General features: G+C 32.4%; 2 protein-coding genes across 3 annotated transcripts in view; both read left to right on the top strand.

The window, feature by feature from the left end:
- The first annotated feature begins 2,849 nt into the window (after window positions 1-2,849).
- On the top strand, window positions 2,850-16,652 carry LOC105335336 (neural cell adhesion molecule L1). Of its 2 annotated transcripts, XM_066084752.1 has the most exons (13): window positions 2,850-3,047; window positions 7,842-7,956; window positions 8,056-8,234; window positions 8,347-8,532; window positions 8,914-9,036; window positions 9,403-9,505; window positions 9,736-9,926; window positions 10,383-10,541; window positions 10,909-11,043; window positions 11,740-11,811; window positions 13,890-14,030; window positions 14,795-14,862; window positions 16,298-16,652. In XM_066084752.1, the coding sequence occupies exons 1-13, from the start codon at window positions 2,933-2,935 to the stop codon at window positions 16,301-16,303; spliced, it is 1,593 nt and encodes a 530-aa protein (XP_065940824.1). In that variant the 5' UTR covers window positions 2,850-2,932; the 3' UTR covers window positions 16,304-16,652. The 2 variants fall into 2 exon arrangements, 1 of the variants encoding a protein (XP_065940824.1); XR_010714020.1 differs by lacking the exon at window positions 16,298-16,652 and having other exon boundaries at window positions 12,342-14,030; window positions 14,795-14,808.
- Window positions 16,653-20,383: 3,731 nt separating this feature from the next.
- The window catches only part of LOC105322288 (neural cell adhesion molecule L1-like), a 98,897-nt gene continuing 96,902 nt past the window's right edge, over window positions 20,384-22,378 (top strand). Inside the window, exons 1-2 of the mRNA XM_066084036.1 lie at window positions 20,384-21,036; window positions 21,498-21,633. Coding sequence (XP_065940108.1) covers window positions 20,926-21,036; window positions 21,498-21,633 — 247 coding nt within the window. The 5' untranslated portion in view covers window positions 20,384-20,925. The remainder of the gene's footprint in view (window positions 21,037-21,497; window positions 21,634-22,378) is intronic.

Raw genomic sequence — 22,378 nt, 5'->3', positions numbered from 1 at the left:
AGAATTAAAAATATCCATCCAAATATTCTCTGGCCTAAAACATCAAACATCAACTGTACATGTACTGAACAAGTACATACAATTTTGTTATATTTAAAAAAAAGAATTAATCCATCGGGATGGGGAGGGGGAGGAATAGTCATGTATATACATGTATTGTCTCATAAATACTTTATCATTATGATACATTTCTTGTATTGTTTTGTAAAAGTTTTCTTTACTTTTTTGCCCCCCTGCCTCAAAAAAGCCCTGGGGTTCAATTCGTTCCGGTCAATTTTTTTTTCTATATTTGAATTTAAATAAGTGTATCGCCTCCCAACATAAATTGGGACCCAGCACCACCTCTGTTGCAACCCACCTCCCTTGTTGTTACATGCCTCAATAATTGTGAGTTAACAGAAACAAAGTGATATTATTTTCTACAGAAGTTATCTCTCTTATCAGAGGGACATTCAACCTTAAAGGGACTTGGACACGATTTGACTTAAAATTTTCAAATTTTATTTTTCCATTTTCAATGTTTATACTGATAAACACAGAAGTTTATAATGCGATGACATAGAAGAAGGAACAAAATAGCGCAAATGCCCATTTGGTTTTGTCGTAAAAAATAATTTCAATTTTCTCCCAACTAAATATACTGAATGATGTAAATTTCAAGTTTACAAAAGCACCAGTACCATTTCTAACTATTTCAGCTTTAAATATTTTAACCAACGATAAGAAAAAAAAGATTGAATTTTAAAGTTTTGGTGATTTCGAACACACAACCTAAAAACCCTAGCTCTATATTGTTACCTATGTCTGGTGCTCTTTCAGTCACAACAATCTTCATTGTTGAATGCTATATGCAACTTCAACCACGAATTTAGGTCTTGTAGTATTTCTCTAAAACGTTGAATTGCTGGGATACAAAATGACATTTTTAAAGTAAAGTGGGTCATTTCTCAACGTTTTTGTTGACTGAAATCGGTTTTATTTCCTTTAAACCTTATATAGACTATAGCAAAAATATGGAGCCCAGACCCACTCTATAGAAGAAAAGGCATTGACGTTCTATATGACACTATTTGAAGGTTTTGACACGCATACGCCGCTTTGAATCAACCTATTCCAAATATTTAACATATATAAAGGTTATAAATCGATGTTATGGTAAATATACATTGTTTTCAATAATTTGGAAAGATATTATGAGATTTGTTCATATTTTTATTTTAAAGTATCTTATCTATCCTCATATAGGCAGTTTATACGCCTTATTCATCCATCTTCTTTGAAAGTCAAATATCAAGTTATAAGCAAGATACAGAGTTCATAATTCTTTGTTTTGTAAACAAATGTTCATATATTGTCATTTTTTACATATGTGTTGTATTGGTGTAATTTTTAATAAATTGTATCTTTTTTTGGTTGATAATTATAGTATTTATGAAGAAATTGAATTAGTTCAAGTTGTTTTTCACATGTCATTCCGTCTAAGAAATGGTAATTCTCTACATTACATTTTTTGTAAACAACTATAAGACTCGAGCTTTGTTTACATAACAACCAATTCTTACCTCTGTATCTCGCTTGTAACTTGACTCTAACATCCGATATTTTGGTCAATCATTTAAAATGCACCAGTAAAGCATTTTGTACATAAAAAATAAAAATAAATTAATAAGCAAAGATTTTTCTTAAATTAACATACAACAATTAAGATGTAATTGGCTTCCCCCAGTTCTAAGAGACCATGTAAAAAAAATTGAATTGAAAATTATGAAGTAAAATGTGAAATTGAAGTTGAACTTCCCCCTACGGATTAGGATTTTTGAAAATTACCCTCTTTTCTTTTGTATGGCCCCTCAACTTCAAAATCGATCCTACGTGCGTGTATTAATGAAAAAGTTACTCCACGTAACATGTATTTATAAGGTCCAGTCGTAAATCAGAGGAATTTGTAGACGAAGAAAACTGAACAATATAATAGTGCCTTTAGTCTTTGAGTATTATGAGGTGATAATTTCGGTCGGGGAGTGGTCAAATCCAATAAAGCCCGACCGAAATTATCATCTGAAAATATTCAAAGATTGATTCCTTATAATTACTCATATTTACATTATTTACAATTTGTACACTTTAAAATATTATTTTAAAAGCACTATTTTTTTGTAGCACATGCTATGTATTACTACGCGGCGCAGCCAATTCCTTTTTTCGGTTATGCTATAAGACACGCGTACGCCCATTTTAATTTGTGTGACTGTCACTCATGTTTTATGAAGTTATTGGGTTTTAGGGTTCAAAATTGTTTCCTAATGTTATCATAGACAAAGACAGTTGAAAATGTAAATATATGATCATGAAATTGAATTGATAAATCAAATAGGCTGATTCACCAAGCTCTACCCAGGCACATAGCATCAGCCCCCCCCCCTTCCCCCAACTTTTTTGCGCAGCAAGGATTTTTCTTAAATTTACCTATAAAAAATTGAATTAACATGGAGTCCCCCCCCCCCCCCACTTTTATGGAACCACGTAAAAAATTGAATTGAAAAAAAGGAAATAATCAGTGAAATTGAAGTTTAAGGTATATTACACCCCCCCTCCCCGCGGATTAGAATTTTTGAAAGTAATTTTTTTAAATTTTGCTTGTCAAGATTTTTTGGATGAGTCTCTCTCTCCCCCCCCCCCCCCACACTTTCAAAAACGATGCTACGTGCCTGCTACCCCCATGTACCACTGACTCCAAAGTGGCGGGTCAAAATCCAGCGTTTTACACTAAGCCATTTCAACTTATTTATAGCAGCAAACGAAAGTGAAAGTAGACAGCGCGGAAAATCCCCTATGATTATAACGTAATTTTGTGTGTAAGCGTTATACACAGAGATTCGTTGATACCTTATAAATTGAAGGACATGTGATTGAAACAGGTCTACAGGATTAAATGTCTGACGGAGCTCGTCTCTTTTATAAGGAAATACACGTAATGCCACAGCATCTGCTGTGTGTCAAAAGTTGTCTATTCCTGCTTGTTCTCGCCTGTTCTACCAAAGGCCAGGGTAAGTTTAACACGATTCAAACAGCCGTATTTACTAGTTATGTAAATGAAATTTAAAAAAAAGTTCATGGGGTCATAATCCGCGATTAGTTGTATGCAAATTACGCATACAAGATTATATGCATACAAGAACAGAAAAATGCCTTTTAATCACCTAAAACATCTTTAGAACTGCGCAGCTACTGACTTATTTTGAATATTTAAAAATCTGACAAAATAAGAGAGGGGTTTATTGATGTAGTCTCTGCAACCATTTGTTGAGAAAAAGGTTGAATGTCATTGTTGCACATTAATAATGTATTTAATTCGTCGGTTTGGGGTCTATTTTTAGAACAAAAAAGCCAGTCTACTATAATACTACTTAATTAGACCTTCTGTGTCTATGAAGGCACATTGACGTTGAATTTTCATCGAAAAAAAGTCAATTCAAAACAATCTGTGTTGAATGTGACGGACATCTCGATACCAGTTCCAGTGGGTTTTTTTTTTAAAGTTCTATATGTATAAATTAATTTCTTTTTAGAAGTAGGGTAGGGGTAAACAAATTAATTGCCTTAAATGAAAGAAAATGCATATAGTTTTCAATGAAAATATAACTTCAATGTACCTTCCTTGACACACACAAAAATGTCTCGTGCGAATTGATAGTTTTTGAGACTTATCTTACATGTAGAATAACCCTTTTTTGCGACAAAGTTACAACTTAAATAAGCAGGATCTGACCTTTTTCTCAACAAATGGTTGTACAAAAATGTAGCGTATACACTAATGACTTCATTTCATATATATTTTTTTTTTTTTTAGATTTTTATACCTTAAATTTAAGTCTGTAGCTGTGCAGTTCTAAGAGAATAAAAATGAATTGTTCCGCTCTTGAAGTTTGTAATTTGCATACAAATCAACAAGTAGAACGTCATATTTATTGCTTTTTTATCTTTTGACAACAGTTTTTAATCAGCTATGGGCAGAAACAAGCCAGTTCAATGTTTCCATTTTTTATATTCTCCAATGTACAAAATGGCCGCACACCCCTCTTATTGTCACCAATGTATAAAGATGTTTGTATGTTGAAAGAGAGTCCACATTTAATCAGCTGAATCAGAATTTGCATTCGTTACAATATCTTTTCTTTATGAAACATTCCCACAGTGGTCTTCTTTCCTAGATGTACATGTATAATTGTAATCACATTGAATGATCATGGCCCCTGGTTATAAAGTGAAGCAGGTTCTGCGAGCGACTTTTCATATCTTCTTAATTTTCTCCGAAATGTCGGACCGGAATAATGCCGAATTGGTTTCGAAGGCCTTATGACATCCCCATAATTGAAATCCGGTTCGTTAACTTTTAGATCTCGTTGATCTAAAATGATGTTAACAATTTCGTTGGATTCATTTAGCTCCAAAATTAAAACACTGAGTTTCTCCATCAAACCTAATATCTTTCGCTTGCCAAAGTCCTTACATCTGAATCAGTAAAAGTGCACGTACATTCTATAACACTCATTTTCCTTTCTTTCAATTCATTCCTGTGTGAAAGTACCTTTAAGTTTGTTATTAACTTCTTTTGCTAGATATGAACCAACATATTTCGAAAGTCCGTGAGAATGTTCCAAGATGTTGACATAGGTACTTTTTTCTACTTAGCACTTTCTCAAATTTCTCCAAAGGGCACTTAATAACTATAACTTTTTCGTCATGGCATCAATTTTTATGTCTCCTTAGATTTCACAAACTGTCGTCCACAATGGTAAATCTTTTAATGACTTAATTGTCCATAAAATTTCATAGATTGCACGTGCGCGTGACAGTCACTCCCTTTCTGGGCCACCGTATGCACCGGCATTCTTATCAGAATCTCTGTCAGCATCATGCATGCATTAAGTCACTAAGGTTTCGGAATTCTAAACCAACCGTGTCTTGATTTATGTTTTCTCTTAGATTAAGCACAGACGGTTAGTTCTCAGAATTCTGTATCCTAAACAACACAATATAAACTGTGTAGTTCAAGTAGACATTTTAGGCCAGGTACACTTTGCTTTTGATATACCGGTATCTACCATTATTGTTTCTTCACTAAACTCTGGACTCATTTTTAACACCATTATGTATTATGTCTCTGTTGTCGCTCGGTCCCTTGTTTCAGATGTTTCCTTTTGATCTGGTGAGTTTCTCATAACTTCTCCTGACTATACACTATTTGTGTAACTATACTCCATACCGTCTTCATCATTAGGAGATTCCAAATTAGAACTGTTTTAACAAAAGCTTGAACTTTGGGCAGAACGTGATAAACTCCGATTTGATGAAGGCGGGGTCTATTAATGGTTAACTGTCCAGCCATTGGCTAATAGATATGCATACATTGAACGCAATGACACTCGTCCGACTTTATCCAGGGATGTATATTTCGCTGAAACAGCGTCAGTTTCACACAGCAGAGCAACGGTTTTGACTGTGTATGAATATTAATGAGTTTTTTTTTTAGCGAATTAGAAGAAAGGAAGTCAATGTTTGACGGCTTGTTTTGATGAGCAAACTAGATAAAAACATTTCACCGAAAGTCCAAGCTCTTGTTAAAACGATTCTATCATCTTAGGGCCCTTATATTATCCATTTTATGTGGTGATATTTATGTGACGAGTCATATAGCCATACAGTAAGAGATCCTAATCTGTCTGATTTTGCTTTATATCACTTGACAACGCTTTTCATCTTCTCCATCTCTATTTATCATTCTATCTGATCGAGGTTGTAATTAAATTGGTATGCACTTGTGTATCTGCAGCATCTTGCCCAATTCAAAAGTCAAAGAAGAAATTACTTTCACATTAAATACAGTAACTACTATCCTGATCTTAAAAAATTTCAACTGGATAACTGTAATGTTTTATGAATAATCGGACAATAATTTTAGCAACCGTGTATGCCTTCATATCTTTGATAGAAAAGATCTCTATAATATTATTCCACCTTCAAAACTACATCTGTTTTCTAAGTCGGATACAGGAAATGACCATGTTCCGTCAACATACACGTATGTCGTATCAATTCTCTCGTGTCTGACTCCAACAATATTATACTTCATTCGATGGTTTTTTTTCTTTTAAAGACTCTTTTCCTCTCTACAAATAATTTAAGAAGCATATGCATTGGTCTTCACCGACTATTTCGTTCCTTTCAAATACAATGGACATGCTTTACCCCAAGATTTAAACAATTCTCATAGAACCAACTGTATTGACATCATGGAAATTCCACATACTGTCTAAAAATGACATATGGTGATAATGAACAGTGTTCAAATTCAAAAGTCAAAATTAAACAATAGATTGCAAAACATACATTCTCCATCACCCTGTTCCTTCCACACCATTCTGTATGTCCAACTGCTCCCATTGACTGAAATTGCCTCTGGGTATATGCTTTCGAGTAGTTTTTAAGACGTATATTTCGAAAGACTGTGTAAAAAATCTGTTTCAGGGGCATGGATTTGTCGTGCTGGTGGCGGTTTATTCACCGCCTCTTCTTTACACAAGAGACATTTTTCCTAAAATGTTTGCAACAGGTAAAACAGACCGGGGCTGGGTATCCATTTTTGTAATGATAACTTGACATTACCAGCATATTCTTCCCGATTGTTCTCAATATTTGATTCATCTATGACAACTGCTATTTAGTCAACCTTCATATTAACTGTTTCATTTTCATTCACATTATTCCATAGCATTTCACAATGTCAACGCATAATTCCTGAGGGTTGCACTGATCTTGAAAGAGCGCATGTTTTCTTTGCTATCCCCCTGGTCGATGTACAGTTAGCTGTCCTGTTGAATTCATCTTTGAACTTTTCCATCAGTATCCTTTAATGCTCGTAGGCCAGGGACTCAAAGTAAACCTTCTTCCCTACAAATATTAACATGAGAAATTGTTTTCATGTCGGGTTTAGAAACTTTCTGTAGTTCCTTCTCCCCTACTCTAGGGCTCTCTTCTTGTGTTGCAGGGGTTGTTCATTTTCTGCAAAGTATGACTGATCTACACTTGCAGCATCTTTTTCAGACTAAACTTGCGTTCCCATACCGGAGTCTTCATTTAACAGGTCCAGTCAACAAAATGTCAATACTATGAAATGGTTCTGCTGAAAAATGTCATGCCAAGCAAGATAACAAATTTACATGCAAACATTTTCGACATACTTGCATTAAGAATTCGATTAGCATTTTTCTATCATTTTAAAAATACTCCAAAAAGAAAGCAAGCGTCATTAATTTACGACGAAATTTATTCTGAACATACACGTAGGGTCGGTGAAGCGAACACGCTTACATATAAATATATATTTAACCAAAATGTGTAATGATGTCAATATGGCGTTTCATCAATGACTTAAATGACGTTTTATATTAATTGAATTGATTACGATGTTAAAAAGATACATGTAACAATGCAAGAAAATACATTAGACGAGAATCGATGCCGCTTGCATTCTTTTTGAAAATCAAATGCAGGGATCGGCATTTTCAACTGAAAAGGAGTAAATTATACACATGAAAACAATAACACTATAACAGTACATATATTTAAACTGATAAATATAGTTTAAAAGCTGCACATGGGTTACCTTTGATCTCACCTCGAGTGCCCAAACTGACTTCAATTATAGAAAGTTATATATCAATGTCAGAGAATTTTAGAAGCAATATTTAGAGTTATTCAATTTAATGTTCATACTTTCATGTTGTATACATTTGTAATTCATTGGTGGGCATATATTTACTAGTATGTAATAATTTCAGGTTATCAATTGCCACCCAAAATAATCAGTACATTCAAAAATGATTATTTTTACCCTCGAAATTCTACATTGACTGATGCTTCATTTAACTGCACTGCTCAAAATGGACCGATTCAGTAAGTTTTTTCAATAAATGAAAAGAAGATTACTTAAGAATTTTTCAATAAAATTTGTTTTTAGCAAATTGTCAATTAATCTCAATATTCTTTAATCAGATACCAATGGGAAAAAGACGGAGTAGTTGTACAGAATAGTCAGTATGTATCTATAGACAATTCAACAGGAACTCTTAAGTTTGTCAAGATGCAGAACGGGAATTACGGAACTTACCAATGCTTTGCTACAAATGATAACGGAACATCACTTTCAAAGCCCTTTAAAGTGAAGGAAGCAAGTAAGCTATAACAAAATTAATACCAATGCATTGAACAGATCTTATTTGCTCTTCCTTAAGATTTTTTTATGTTAATGGTATAAAAATATTGAAACAAAATGCATTTTTGCAGGTCTAAGATCTTTTCCTACCAGTAGTATTCAAGAGGTACAATGTAAACAGTATGAACATTGCATAGTCCCGTGTCGAAACAAGCCACGATGTGTGCCAGAATCACATTGTAAAGTAAGGTGGAAAATCGGAGAGGGAACTAACACTTACGCACCGATAAACACACGGGTTGCTGTGGATAATAATGGTTTGTATAGATAATTGATAAAGAATCCAGTAGAGCTGTATCTCTACATACAAGCCAGTTCCTCACATGCAAAAAGCTTAAATTACGTGTGCTTTTCTCTGGACTTGTTAAATCCTTTTTTCCTAATACATACAGTGGTAATATTGGATATTCTACTAATGAAAGACCTTTACACCACTGTGCTTGGCTTGCTTAACATTTTCTCTTAATCTCTAAAACATCCTTAACAACTACGGATAGTAAAGTATTTTACATTTACGTGGAGATAATAAGAAGAAAGTTTTATCTGTAATTAAATCATAGTTCTTGTAGTTAAGAACTTGTGAGTTTGTTATTTGACAAAAATAAACTCAAGTTAAATGACACAGGTTTGCTTTGTAGGTGATCTCCACTTTTTATGGACAAAACCTGATGACTGGACAGGCTTACCGTACCTTTGTGAAGTGTCGCATGAACAACTAAATAAGTCAGTTGTTGGCAGTCAAACAAGTCTGAGAATTGACAGTAGGTAGAATTATTTTCATTACAAGTAAGGAAAGATTGAAGCCCTCTAAAGGTTTTAGTAAAATGTAATACCTGTCCCAACCTCTACTCCACCCCATTAAGTGAATCAAGGGAAAACTGTATTTCATCGTCTTTGAAAAGTTCGTGTAGCAATCAGATATCGAAAACTAGCCTAAATTAACGTTTACTTAATTGCAAATATTTCTCAAATCCAAATAAAATAGTTTACAGTATGTGGTTTCAAGATGGAAATGAGTTGTAGGAAGAACAGTCAAACGGTATTCCCAGTAAACATTGTCAAAGAGGAAATCCAATGTTTAATTGATATTCATCTGTTGACAGTTGACTGACTTAAGTATCTTTCAGAGACATCAATGGCTCTAGAAATTGACCCCTTTTCTGTGTTCAAAGAAGATGGCAAAGCATTAGTTGGAGGGAGAGGCGTACTGAGATGCATGTTTTCTGGATAGTGAGTACTGTTATGTTGCTGTTATTCGCAAATAAATGAACAAGAATATTTTAATCTCATCTAATAGGGTAATTTGGTTAATTAGATCTGAAACTTAATTGTTTACAATTAATATAAATTCTTTTTTATTGATATAAAACATTTTATCATAAATTTGTTATCAGCATTGAATTGTATAATACATAATAAATAAATCGGTGAAAAAAAGGAAAATGTTTTTATTTCGGCAGTCCAATCCCAGACATTCAATGGACATCCCCTCAAGAAACAATCATCAAGAATATTCCCAGCAAATATGAAATTAGTGACTTTGGAAGAGTACTGACGATCTTGCAATCAACCCCAGAAAATGAAGGATTTTACATTTGTTTAGGAAAGGCGAAAACAAAAAGTCCTCAAAATGTCTCTCTTAATGTCACATGTAAGATATTTTGTCATATATTTTTGTGGTTTATTTTTGTGTTTTGATTAAGTTGTGACAGTAGTATAAAATCAAATAGGAATAAATATTTCTCCTACTTTACATACATCAAAGCTACTGCATTTAATGACTACATTTAGGGTAAGGCAGAACCATGTCGATATAACAGTTATGGCTACTATTGTAAAAATAATTTAACAACAGAGAGTTGCCAACGATGTAGCGGGCGATGCTGACTACAGTGTTGCAATGAAATAACTGTCATTTATGTGCTTCTGTGGTATCATCCAATCAAGACAATTACCTTCCCATATCTTCATCGTTCCACCACTAAATAATCGTTGTTGCAATGCACTATCGCTTAGAATTCATCATCTTCACGTGACTTAAATGACGTGACAGTGAACAATGTGACCCTATCAAACTTTCATTTTGATCATTGTTTTGGATTCATAGCGGCCCCTGTTCTGATTGGAGACAATCAGATGCGTGACATGACAGTAACAGAGGGAAATAATGCCACATTTCGTTGTGAACCGATGTCCTTGCCGGAAGAGCTGCCACCAACGCAACCGCTATGGAAGAAAAATGGAGTTAATTTGGAGTTTGATGAAGGTAGAATAGAATCAAAGAACCGCAAGGAAGATAAGAAAATTATGATGCCGTTTATAAATATTTATACAATTTTGATTTTATTTAGATATCTATGTATACGATCAATATTGTATACATTGAATATCCTTTTTTACTCCCCAAGATGCTTCAATTGCTCTTTCAGTCTGTTCAAATATCAACAATACCAAGTTGTAAAATATTTAGTGTAGTTGGATATCTATGAATTATCCAAATTATAAATATGATTAAATGAACCTACTTGGTCGGTTTTTAATTGTTTTGCCCGAAAAAATATAGCTGTTAATTATAACTAAAACAAATGCTTGCGTATGTTTTACTTAAAACTATTTGAATTTCCATTGTCTAGAGAAGTACATATTGACAGAGAACAGCAAAGCGTTGACTGTTATTGATGTTCAGAAGTCGAATACAGGGGTTTACCAGTGTATGTCAGAAAACAGTGAGGGCGTTCTTCTGAAGGAAGCCATACTTAATGTTATAGGTAGGTGATGATTAATCAAGATTTATAGGTGGACATTTTCTCAACAAATACCTATGTAATTATAAGTACATGGACGTAAAAAAGAGTAATGTAATGAACCAGAAGCTTGGTTTTATAAGCTCGTGCCCTTTTTTTATATCAATTTTTCTACATGCAAGATTATAATGTATATGATTTGACACTTTCTAGTGTTGTAACCTCTTATTATGCTTTAAATTATGTATTTCTATTCAGCATCCTAGATGGAAAGAAATTTAAAACTTGACACAAACCTTGTTTGCATAGCTAAACATTAAGAGTTCTGTATCTCACTTATAGCTTGATAGCTGGTGTTAAAAATTTTGCTGGCCATTAGAAAACCCTTAGTTATTGGAAGCATATCAATCATTAAGATGGGAAAGTAAACTTTGAAAAAAATGTGACATTGCCCCTTTAAAATTGATTTTTTTCCTACAGGATCATATTAATGTTGGGTTTAAAAAATAATATTGAAAATATGAAAATGAAAAAAAGCACCTGCAGCTCACAAAAAATTTACCTGTACATGCAGTATTTTAACAAAGTATTCTTAAGTTTTTTGCAGTACAAGTCATCTACCAGCTGATTCTAAAAAAAACCCCCAAAATTTTAAGTGGAAAGACATATGAAAGCGAAACATATTACTATAATCGCTTCCATTGATCATTTTTTTTTCAGATCCATTACGGACAAACATTTCCACTTACGACATTGCGACAAATATTGCCTATGATAATATTACAACTACAGGTAAGCCAGACCAAAAACCAAAAATCATCACACATTTTGTTTGTTTTGCACAAGTTTTATCTTAAATTACATAATGCATATAACAAGTATGTTGACTGCAGCCTTTTTTCAAAATGTTATTGCATAATCAGTGGTGGGAACTCTTCCCAAACAAAATGTAATGCAACATTTATTCTCAAATTAATGACTTATATTTAACATTTTAAAATGTTAAAATGACCTATAAGAATAGTAATGTTTTAACACAATCAAAATGTTTATATTTAGGGTGATGCTTTTTTAATAAACTATGTAAGTTATGACTTTAAAAAACATGACATAACTTTCTATGAAAAATTAGAATTTCTGTATTTGGAGATGACATGAGCATGAGCAATTAAAAGTAAGCTCAAAAATAGATATTATATTATTTGGATATATCCAAAAAGTACATATTTGAACAACTAAAGTTAGCTTGACATATGCCAAAATTATTAAACAGAAGACATCTAAACATAATGTATAATCATTTTTAATGTTCATTCTTATAGCTGTGTTTTTCCATGAATGTTGATAAGTATTTTTGTACGCTCGAAACAACTCCTTGCTATTTTGTCACGAGTGGTGTTGATATTTTCTACATTTTTGTCAACGTTATACTATATACAAGGGCTTTAGTCGGTAGTTTTTAGCAAATGAGTAAAAAGTAAAGGCTATCGCTTATCTATGAAAGTCCAGATTTTAAGCCCATTTAACATTCAAGATTCGGAGTTATATTTTATTAGTTAATTTCGATATTGAATTTCGATATTGAATTTCAAATCTCAAATATGTAATGAATAATCTGGATTTTCACGTTTGTCCCAAAGAATTTATACATTACGCTTCTTGCTTTCTTCCTTTTTGATTCCCCCCCCCCTTCTTTATTTCTTTCTTATCTACTTCTCAAGAGATTTCATAACGAGGTTGTTATTATGTCAGAAAAAATTTCATCTTTAGGTCAGTTTCAAAATTTGATAAGAAGCAAATATATGAGTGTATGTTAAATAAATTTGATATCGTAGTTAAAATGCTGTTGTATAATTAGCAACAGATAAAACATATGTTAACTGATTTTACAAGTATTTTCTTGGATTTTTGACCAAAATAATTTTTCTCTATATTCTCTAACAAATGAGTATATCCTCTTTGGATGTAACACGTTTAACAAAATCAAACAAAGTATCATTTATTATTGTGAATTTGCGACGTTACGATTTATGACAACCAATATTATCAGTTTGTAGTTGATCTAATATAGTTTATATGTTGTCAGTACATTCCACATGGAGCTCTGCTCTCGATCCATAGTGAATTTACTAACCACGTATATACCATATTAGGTCAACTACAAACCATATTTATATGAATGAATTGTTTTTGTCTTGAAATATAAGCTATATTTGGTTGAGGGTAAGTAAACGCAAAAGAGGGAGAGACTGGCGGGCTTGAACCAAAATATCGCTTATATTTCAAAACAATTATCATATATTTTGTTTATCTTTCAACATAATTATGTCCCATTTTACGCCCCAACGAGCCATTTTAGACAAATTTCGTTGCATATCTGCGGTCCAAATCGTGATGCCATGGTGTAAACGAAACAAGAGAGATGACGTCACAATGTATTTGAACGTCGGGTAAATGGACGAGGCTATATTTGGGCACTTACCGAATATTGCTTTGGTTTATTGGGTAACCTTTATTTGGTCTATGCAAGGGGTAGTTGCAGGATAAAATACATAACGATATGAAAACATGATCCTATGATGCACAATCCTGCTTAGCCTTACCTAAACATTTATTTTGTATCTGATATTAAAAGTATATTGAAAATGCATATCAAATTACATTATGTTAAATCAAACATCCAACAGGTGTGAAAACTCAATCAATAACATCCCATATGTTATGACTTTGTTTGCTTTTTGAATTATCAGAAAAAACCCCGATAATTGCCTTGCCTAATAGGATAATTACATACTTGTGCATAAATTTACTTGTAATTTCTTTATGATGTGATGCTGATGTTTGTTGTTTTTTTTGGTGCTAATTTACAGGTGATACACTGACTACTACAGTTAAACAAACAGAATCCCAAACCGTCATCTACTACATTGTAGTCCCTCTTGTCGTCGTCGTTTTAATCATCATATGTATTAGCATCTACTTATACCGAAGAAAAAAGGGACAGTATCGTGGTGAGTTTATTAATAAGTCATCCTTTTATTGTATTTTCAAATATCATCAATAAGAAACAAGTACAGATGTGTAATATGGTTAAAGTGTTGTCCTTTAGAGAAGAGAGGTTACAGAGATCTAATGAAAGGAATACTTTTTAAAAGATGTGATCAGATGTATGTCTTTATATATGATTAGGTGGCATGCTTCTACCTCTTGTGTGCAAGTTATTTTTCTGTGAAATATGTCGACATATGAGATAAATATGTTGACATGCAAGATAAATATGTCAAAATGCAACATTACTATGTTGACATATTAAACAAATTGCAATCAGATCGACATTATTTAAAATCCCAAAAAATCAAATATCGACACCGTATCTCTATCTTTAAAAGTGTACTTTAAAAAGAAAACTTTGTCACTGGTGTGGGAAAATAGGGAAAAAAAATTAACCATGTATATGCAGGTTTGCTAATTATTTGCTTACATACAAAATAGCAGGCCTTTTTGGTCAGAACGCAATATTTTTAATGTCAATAACATAAAAAACTTATCAAAATCTATGCGGTTATATTCATTCACATTGAGCAGTTTCTTGCAAATAAATACAGTGTTATAATGTATTTCCAATTATTTTTAGTTAGCATAAAAAATGATGCTATCGTTAATGACTTGCAAGAATAAGTAGAGCACATGCAATAGGTAAAGACACATATATCTTGTGATATCAGATAGCGATACGACTTTTTAAGTTTTGTTATTCTAATATTCTTTGTTTTAGTGAACGAGGAAAATAATGCCAATCAACATGGCCAAGAAATGGATTTAGAACAGACCCCCCTTCAGGACGTGAGTACCCATAATAACAACAGTTGACCGAATCAGATATCTTTGTATATACTTATTTGAAAAATCGTTTGTTGCCATGAACCCAAGAGATATTGTTAAGGGTTTTGTGAAGAGGTTGTAGACATTTTAATTCGATGTTTCTAATTCAGAAACTTTTAACAGTTTTAAGAGTTTAATTGTAATGAAAAACTTTTAAAAGTTGTTCGTTGTTGGCTTTATCTATTCTGTAAACTATAGATGCTTCATTTATGATACAGTTCCTGCTTAGTGTTATATGTTGAATTATCTGTTTTATTTTTCTGTTATATTTTTCATAATATCTTAATGTAAAATACGAGTTCATAATTCACAACAGACATATTCGAAAAAAATCCCCTTGTATATCTTTTTTTTAAAAATAAAAACGTGTTCAAGGTGTCCAGTGTTATTATGTTAAAATCTTTAATGAATTGTTGCGGAGAAATCTATTTGAAAACTAATTTGCCTTAAGTAAATACATGTGATGAAAAAAGTAATTCGTTTTTAATGTATTTTTTATCTTTCTCAAAATCGACACTAAACTGAATTGTTGTGATTACGTATATTGATTACGTAATGTAACGTAAATAAAGATATCCGGTTTTTAAATTTGGAATTTTTGAAAGTCCAAAATCACAATTAAACAAACATAATTTTAAAAGAAATACAAAGTGAGAGTGTAAAATAATGATCAATCCCGCATGTCACATCTTTGACAACTCCTCTCCTTTTTAAGGACCAATGAAATAACTTTAAGATGGAACCAAAATTTGGGGAACGCTCAAAAACATAAATTCTCAGAACAGGATATCAGGGGGGGGGGGGGGGGGATTGTTGGTTACCATAATAAATTCATAGGCACACCAGTCTAAGATCTGACCATCAATCAGATAAATGCAAATAAACAAATGGCAATAAACAGGGGATCACTGTAAAATGGATAGGGGAGAGACTCAGTTTACAAAAGAAAATTAATTCGATATGAATGAATGAATGAAATATATAACAAAGTTGTCTTTATCAATAAAATATACGTATGTATATATCGGGATAGTTTGCTTAATAGCTAGTTACATGTATATCCACTTTTTTCAATTATCTTTATCTTCCATTGAATCTGCTTGAAAATTTGATAATGATGTTACATCAAGAAAAATGTCTTAACTCTAACACATTACCGTATGGACAAGCCTTTGAACTTTATTCTAATCATATTGCCTAAATGTTTAAATGTGAATATTAGTACAATACAAAATATTGTATGATTATGATATATAGTTCTGTAAAGGATTTATTTACTGGGTTAAAGTCTAAGTATTATCTTTTTTTTTAGTTTGTAAAAAATAAAAAAGACAGATTTCTTTGAACTACTCGTTCCTGCTTGATAGAGTAAATGAGTTTTACATACTTTTTGCAGGGATAATAATAGATTACTGAACAACCCCGAATAAGACTACGAGGATGAGAAAACATCATCGACGATGATGACGACAACCTGGGCGAATGCGAGGGGGGTCTCGAGTTGAACAAGTTCAAGGAGGACCGTTCGCGAATAAAAAGGATAAAAAAAATATCTAGGTCCGAGTCGGACGTCTAGAACACAAACAGCAGTATTAATAGCATTGGTGTGTAGGTGATGATACCTGGGGAGTTTTTCGATTGAGTGAAACCTAAGTTTGTGATTTTTGTACACAGACTGTATTCACGTTAAGGTGTATTAGAATATCTTTATAAGGCAATATTTAAGTTTTTTTTAATGAATATAAATAATATCTATTACTGTCTTTCATAATTGGCTCACATTTTGAATAAACAGGGTAATTGGGTTTTTTTTCTAATGAGTAGATATCATTCACAGTCATGAATAGTTCTGTTTGAACTTTGAGAAAGTTTTTTAAAGGTGGTATGGGACATCTGTCGATATTATTATGGATTAAAGTACATTATAATTGACAGACTTTCACCGGTTTAGAATTTTCAAATTTTACAATATTTAACCAAGAAATAGCTTTTAATAATATTTGGAGAGGTAAAAATTGTAAAACCCTGAGCGGGATTCGAACTCATGATTTACAGATTCCTCGTAAACCCACTAACCCACTGCCCTACACTGTTAGGTGACAGTATTGGGAAAGAAAATACTTCATTTTATCGTCTGTTTTGATGAACAATACGTCACAACATGGAAGTGTTCCAAACCACCTTAAGAACTGATACATGTTTTTGCTCAATGCAAGCTATGTTTAAAATTTATTAGTGATTTAAGTTTATGGAACAGGTATGTGGTCGTTCTTCACCAAACTTGCTGGGTCTATACATATAGAAATGCAAAATAGCAATCATGTCACTAGTTTAAAGCGGCGCAAAGATATGTTACCCTTTTCAACATATTCTTGCAAAATCAAACATATTGCTCGTCAGTCATACTTTAACCTTTAAACTTGAGTCACAGTCCTTAGTTCAATGTAACTTTTCTATTTGTATTAATCAGTGGAAGTACCTGAAGGACGATTATGTCTTTGTACTGTCCTGCAATGACGTTTGCACATTTTAAGATGTTTTTATTTATTTTGAGTTTGTAAAAAGGGTTGTTTTTATGTTGTAAACAATAATACTGCAAACACAGAGTGCTTATATACCGAGTTAAACTTTTAAGGGGTTTCTTTTATGATTGGTTTCTTTACCTTTTAGACTATTAAGGATAAATAGATATGCTTATCTATTGATAGGACGACAATTGATGTGCTTTGCAATAGCATTCATGTACAAATATTTAAACTTTTACTGTGAGTTTATATTTATTTGAAGGAAGAGTCCTTTCCATGCATTAAACTTTTCAAAATAATCAACACTCTGTATTCTAGTCAAGAACCTTCATCAAATGCCTTCTATGTTTTTCAACCTTAATTATTTCCTGTATAAATTTGGTTCCTGAAATGTTTAATGTCAAGTAAAACTTTGGAAATGACTAAATATTGTCTGTTTAATATCATTAAAAATGAAATATTCATTGGCATCAACACTTTTATGAATAAGTATCTTAATTAATGGTTAATTGTTACATTGGAAAATGTGGCAAAATATTCTCTAACATATGATAAGGTATTTTAAATGTTCAATATGTGATTTATATGTTTTAATTTTGATTTATTTGATCCAAAATGATGCATTATCTTTTAAAAATTCAGAGTTAAAAAAAAAAATTCCAAGTTCCTCCGAATAATTACCAGTTGAAGATTATATTTTACCCTATGAAAAAGACACGATTTTTTAGTTAATTTATTCTATTTCATAATGTTATTATACAAGTTTGCAAACGCACAATTTCTAACTTTATGATTGGTTTTGAATATTTTAAATATACGATAAGAAATGTCTTGGTGGTATCGAAACCACATTCTAAAAAGCCTAGTTATATAAGGTTTCATCAAGACTAGTCTGGTGCTCTTTCAGTCATGAGAAAGCGTTGTTGTTTAAATGCTACTAGTATATCCGACTTTAGCCACGATTTACGGACTTGCATTTATTTCTAAAACGTTTAATTGTTGGGATACAAAATGATGTCTTTAATGTATAGCGGGTCCATCTCTCCACATTTTTGTATATTAAAATTAGTTTGTTTTCTAGTAGATCTTACTTCATGGACTATGATAAAAAAGTGGAGCATAGACCCACTCTATGAAAGAAAGCGCATTGGAGCTCTAAAAAGGACACAATTTCGAGATTATAATACGCATTCTCCCGTTTAAATCAACATATTCTAAGTATTGAACCTATTTAAGGGTTACAAATCGATGTATGTTAAATATAATTATATTGTTTTGAATGATTATTTCATAAGACTTGACACATTAAAGGAACTAAAAACTCAATACTCTTACAAATGATAATGTGAGATTTTAATGGTTCCCCGAAAGATGGCAGTCAAAGAAAATAACTTATAAAGAATATTGACTCATATTTTATAAATATTTCGACCGTTTTAAACAATGTATAAATATTGTAATTTACTGTTATAAGTTAGATCTTTTTTGAATTGGTAAATCTAAATGTACGAGGGCTATTCATTAAATAGTGGGACGTTTGCAATAATCGGCAAAAATGTGTACTTTCACTTTTATTTTATTCACATTCTCTTGAAAAAATCACCCTTACCTTTAACTCACTTATTAAACTTATAAAGTCTTTTTATCAGGCTTTGGTATGCACCTTTGACTCTGAAAGAGGTATACCCCTCAGACACTGAAAAACCTGAAAACCTAGTGCAAAACAGAAATGAAAACGGCGGCAAGATAGCAATATGTTCACTTTAGACAATAAAAAAAGTCGCATGATGAATTATTTGAATGATAGTCTAATTATTGCATTCTTTTTTTAAACAACTTGTCATGTGTGTATTTTGATGTGTGCACAGTAGCATTATTATGCAAGAGTTTGATTCCTCTCATTTCTGACTTTTGTCTTCTGATCTTGCAGTTTTTTGTATTATTCGATAACATTTTATGAATATACACATCTTTTGTAACAAAGAAACCCTTTTTTTTTTGGGGGGGGGGGAAGAGGGGATCAAAGCAACTACACTGTTACAATTAAAGAATCAAAGTACTGAAAGTACTGATAGGCGGAAGCATGCTTGCAAGTTGTCAATGTCATAGTGTTATTATAACTATTTTTTTTTTTAAGAATTAGTTTGATAACATAAAACACTATTCTAATATGTCAATTAAGGTATATACATGTAGTAAATGTGGAAATACTCTGTTACTGCACCAGATTAGTTTTGATCATGCCTTAAATAAAGATTAAATGAAAAGAGCAATTTAAACATCTAAACATTTATTTTGTGAAGTACATTCGTATAACAGTTGATACTTATATGCAAGCTGCGACAGGAAATTTCAAATTACCTATGGGATATTGTTTTTCCTATGGGAAATATTATTTTCCCATGGGAATTTATTTTTGAAAGGTAAATATCTCACCTGACAGGTGAGATACAATGATAACAAAGGTGAATGTTAACTCTTTAAGCAATGGTCTATCATATTGCATATTTGAATTTTTCGATATATGCAGCTTAAGCGGGTGCAAAAATGCCACCTTGGCACTGGCATAATTATCCGGCACAGTGTTACACACCCTTGTTTATTTAAAAAAGCATTCATTACCTGTTTCCCTATCAATTTTTCCTTCTGTACTCATAAACACGCAATTTCAAATTGAACTATTTTTTCCCTCGGAATTTCATCTACAGGTACCAGACTCCGTGCTTATCCTTTGTTTATGTCGCATACCATCGCAAGAGTTATCGTTCGTTCCTGTACTATCAAAAACATAAATCTACCACTTGCTTTCTTTGCTATAGGCATTTTCAATGGATAATTAAAAACGATGAAGTAAAAATTTAGAGACAAACCACAGTTCTATTATCAGAAACGATGTTTAAACGGGGGTCGAACAATGGGAGGGGGGGTGTTGTAGAGTTGTGTGCCCTTAGTTTAAATAACATCCGATAGTTTACCATGAAAAGGGGCAGGAATTTGACCTATGACGTAGAAGGTCATGAAAGCAATTGCAATAGGCGCTTCCGCCTAAAAATGCGTTCAGAACCGCCATTGTTTCTTTCCCGCGTTTTGCAATTGTAGGTTGTTTGCTTTGTATATATTAGTGAGCCATATTATATTTCCCGGTTTTCTTTTCAGTTTAAGAAAAACGGAGACAAGTTTTGCCCCCTGTAATTATTTAATGTAGACGCCTTTATCACACTTTTAATTTGGAATTGCTTTTGATTTTGTACATCATTTAATATGTGGGGGGTCTATCTCGCATTAACCTCACTGACAACTTTTCATCTTAAAGAAAGCTACCCGATTAAATGTTTATTATTTTTGCAATTTGATTAAGAATTACTATTCCATATTTGTCAATGATGATTTTCGCTGCTGCGATTGATTTCTCATTGATAAGTTCATCTGAACTTTATTTATTTTACAACGGTTGATAAACAAGTTCTACAACTTATAATAATATCTTTCGTTGGCACGGATGTTAGCGCGAGGGAGTGCCCGGAGAAAACCCACGTGTTCAGGCGGGCGACCACCATACCCTGTCACATACAACTACAGCCGATCACGGAGTCGACCTCGGATTGCAGCGGTGAGAAGCAAATTCATTGTCCACTGTTTGGACACTATTTAATAAATATGTATGAGTGCTGCAATGAAATAAAGTATATGATCACAATGATGAGGTAAATGATCAAAATCTAACATTTGTTCGTTTAGGAAGATAGATTCTCTATAGCAAAGTTCTCCTTTGATATACTAATGATGCATATCTATTGACACATTGGTTAAATATTTGCACACAATTCGAGAACCGAATATATTTTAACAGGAAGTAGTAGAAAAATGGATATTTTGAATAAGTAGGAAATAGGAAGTGATCTTACAGCCCAAAACTCAATCAAAAGATTGAAGTAGGGCACTAACGATAAAACACTTTTTGTTATTGAATGTGTAATACTGTGACATATCTTCTGTCTGATTTAATTATTGCATGTATAAAGACATGCATATAACACATTCATAGAACCTATCTAATATTTATTTTTGGAGAAAAACAACTATTATTTGAGGAAGGAAATAAAAATTACTCACCACATATATTTCAACAAGAATTGTGCAATGGGTTGGAGATCGTCTTTAGATCTGCTTCTGACAGTTTTTACTACTTGTGCCATCAAAGGTCAAGGTAAGAGTAAAACGAGTGATACGAGAGTTGTTATACTTTGTTTGGGTGGATTATATAAACAGATTATATCATAATGCAGAAAGTTATGATATTCTCACATTTTCAATTTTACAGTCAGATTCAAAATTAGATTTTAGTCATTTATGCCATATTATCTAGTAAGGACAGCAATCTAGATGTTTTGGCTATATACTGACAGACAGCAAACCATTTAAAACCTAAAAGAAAAAAAGTAGGAATATTTAATTATACTCTAGCTGTGAACTGGCAAAAACGGTAAACACCATAAATATAAAAAAAAAAACAATTAAAAAAACAGTAGTTATTTGTTATTTTTGTGTAATCCTCTTCCGTTTTTGTTTCCTGAGCTCGTTCCATAGCTAATGGATATTAACATTGAAAGATGGAAATTTGGGGACAATATCAAAAGGGCGCTGTTTAACCGCAAGAAGTTGAAAAGCATACATATCCCCCTTTTTTAAACACTAAGCAAAGGCGTCGAACTTTACATTTGTTGTCTCTCGTTTTGGAATTCTGTTTTTATACTGCACTTTTGCAGTACTGTTTTGTTTTAATAATTACATTTAAGAAAAGGTGAACTGTTTAAGAGCAGTTAAAGGAAGTGAACATGAAAAAATAATTGTTGCTTAATAAATTTTAAAAGCCTTTTGAAACTTAAAAATGAGGTCGGTTACCTTTTTGTTTATTTCTATCAAGAGATTTTATCAATTTAACACTCTCAGTG

The sequence above is a fragment of the Magallana gigas genome, chromosome 5 (genome assembly GCF_963853765.1).
Source record: "Magallana gigas chromosome 5, xbMagGiga1.1, whole genome shotgun sequence".
NCBI lineage: Eukaryota > Metazoa > Mollusca > Bivalvia > Ostreida > Ostreidae > Magallana > Magallana gigas.
Note: the sequence above shows the minus strand (reverse complement) of the source record. Positions and strands in the feature narration are given on the sequence as shown.

Excerpts from the sequence above, each read along its gene's own strand:
- LOC105335336 (XM_066084752.1), top strand. The coding sequence starts at position 2,933 with ATGTCTGACGGAGCTCGTCTCTTTTATAAGGAAATACACGTAATGCCA. Across the intron at positions 9,927-10,382 it reads TGTCTCTCTTAATGTCACAT|CGGCCCCTGTTCTGATTGGA; the intron begins GTAAGATATTTT and ends TTGGATTCATAG. Across the intron at positions 11,812-13,889 it reads TGATAATATTACAACTACAG|GTGATACACTGACTACTACA; the intron begins GTAAGCCAGACC and ends GCTAATTTACAG.